Source organism: Marmota marmota, unplaced genomic scaffold (assembly GCF_001458135.2).
Source record: "Marmota marmota marmota unplaced genomic scaffold, marMar, whole genome shotgun sequence".
NCBI lineage: Eukaryota > Metazoa > Chordata > Mammalia > Rodentia > Sciuridae > Marmota > Marmota marmota.
This window is the reverse complement of record NW_026000241.1, coordinates 19,541,989-19,544,210: the sequence shown is the minus strand read 5'-3', so window position 1 is coordinate 19,544,210 and position 2,222 is coordinate 19,541,989. Positions and strand designations below refer to the sequence as shown.

Sequence of the window (2,222 nt, the reverse complement as noted above, 5' to 3'; positions counted from 1 at the left end):
TTTTTTTTTTTTTTTTTTTTTTTTTTTTTTGGTGCTGGGGATTAAACCCAGGTACTCATGTATGCTAAGTAAGCACTCTCACTAAGCTATACTCCCAGACCCATGACTAAGTATTCTGAAAACAAGATAGGGTTAGATGAGACAGCTTGATTGAAGTGAAAGTGACTTCAAAAAAGATATTTTAGATGAATAGTCAAGGTTTCTGTGAAGATGATATTGGACGAGATAAATGACCTGTGTCAAGTGGAGGCATGGGCTGTGTATAGTACTGCAGGAAGAATATTGCAAGTAAAGGAAGCAGTTGCTGAGGCTCTTCAATAGAATGGCATCTGGCATGATAAAAGGAACCTTAAGAAATAAAGTGTGCTAGTGAGGTGTGAATGAGGCAAGAGCAATAGGAGATGGGGTGAGTGCAATGGACAAGACTTTTATCATGTAGGATCTTGCAGACCATTTGAAGCATTTGCTTTATTTTTTTCTAAATAACATGGGAAGTCACACACTGCTGTTTGCATACTGTTGGAGGGAAGATCAGCAGCACGATATCTTAGTTAATTTGTGTTGCTATGATAAAATACCCCAGATTGGGTAATTTATAAAAAATAGAAATTTGTTGCTGACTGTTCTGAAGCTTGGGAAATCCAAGAACAAGGCACTAGCAGTTTTGTGTCTGGTGAGGGCTGCTCTCTGCTTCCAAGATGGAGCCTTTGTTGCTGCATGTTCCAGTAGGGACAAATGCTGTGTCCTCACAAGGCAAAATAGGTGGAAGGGCACAAAGGGAATGAAATAATTCTCTCAAGCCCTTTTATAAGGGTTCTAATCCCATCCACCAGAGCAGAGCCTTCATGGTCTAATCACCACCTAAAGGTCATCTCTTAATACTATTGTACTGGAAATTAAGTTTTAACATGAATTTTGGAAAATGACACAAACATTCAAAGCATAGTACACAGAGACAGATTTAGGCAAGAGATGGTGGTGGGTGGTGAAGGTGAGAAATGGATAGATTTAGGATTTATTTTAAGGTAGAATCAAGAATAGACCTGGAAATGTGGCTCAGTGGGAGAGCTCTTGCCTAGCATGGGGGAGGCCCTGTGTTTGATCCCCAGCACTGATAACCAAACAAAAATAAATTGTTAATGGATTGGAAGTGAGGTATGAGGACAAAGAGAAAAATTAAGAATTATTCTCAGGTTTTTGTCCTGATCAACAGATCAACACTGGGAATAGTAGAAACATTTCCTGGAGTAGGGAAGACTGGGGAGGTTTATTTGGACTGCATTAAGGTTGTAATGCATATGAGGGGAGATGTCAGGTTAGCTACTGAATGTTCCTTCCTCATAGAGTTAATGAGCTGAATTTAAGAACAGCTTAAGTTCTTAAACTTAGTTTTTTTTTGAAAAACTAAATACTAAAAAATCCAAAAAGTTACTGGCTGATTTAATAAATTAGAGGATAGCCACAAGTGCCATTCCATTAATTTGTATCCAAGATTTCATGTTTTGTTTTGAGATGAAGATCTTGCCATGTTGCCTCCTCATATTTCTGGGCTCAAGGGATCCTCCTGCCTCAGCCACCTGAGCAGCTAGGACTACAGGTATTGCCACTGCAACTAGCTTAAGATAATAATTTGAAACTGAATAGATTATAACATAGTATATAAGGTTTGCCACCACTTTTAAAGAATAAAACATGATATATTTTTATGATAAGCTTAGAAGCAGACAGACTGGAAAATGAACGGTGGCTACCTCAGATTTTGGCGTATAGTGTGGTTTTATTATTTTTAATTGTTATTGGTAATTTTAATGACTATTGGTCCTCAATAGTCATGTTACCTTTATAATTCGTTTTTTAAAGAAGGAAAATCCACGAAGGTCTCTTTCAGCTGGGCAGTTTGCGTCTGGGTCACCTGTCAGGTGAGGGGCTTCAAGGTGATCAGGCCAAAGATGCACCAGATGCAAAGTGGGAGAGGAAGAGTGGCGTGAGGGGCGAGGTGGGCGGTCCGAAGGGCAACGCCCCTGTGGGTCACGTGCTCGCCGGACGCCAATGGCCGCCTCTGAGCCCACCTTGAGGATGGGGCGGGGCGCCGGGCTGGCGTCACCAGGACAACGGGCGTCGCCGGCGCCGTGTGACTCCGGGCTGTGGGCGCGCTCGCGGTAGTTCGGCCATGGTGAGTCTGGGTCCCGCGTGGGCCTGGCAGCCTCGCCCTTCCCCGCCCC

General features: G+C 42.5%; 1 protein-coding gene across 6 annotated transcripts in view; it reads left to right on the top strand.

The window, feature by feature from the left end:
- The first annotated feature begins 2,075 nt into the window (after positions 1 to 2,075).
- Positions 2,076 to 2,222, top strand: part of Fbxl2 (F-box and leucine rich repeat protein 2) — a 95,331-nt gene continuing 95,184 nt past the window's right edge. For 4 of the 6 annotated variants that reach the window (XM_048794986.1, XM_015489536.2, XM_048794987.1 and 1 more), the window contains exon 1: positions 2,076 to 2,173. In XM_048794986.1, coding sequence (XP_048650943.1) covers positions 2,171 to 2,173 — 3 coding nt within the window. In that variant the 5' untranslated portion in view covers positions 2,076 to 2,170. The remainder of the gene's footprint in view (positions 2,174 to 2,222) is intronic. The other 2 variants (XM_048794990.1, XM_048794989.1) reach the window with 2 other exon arrangements.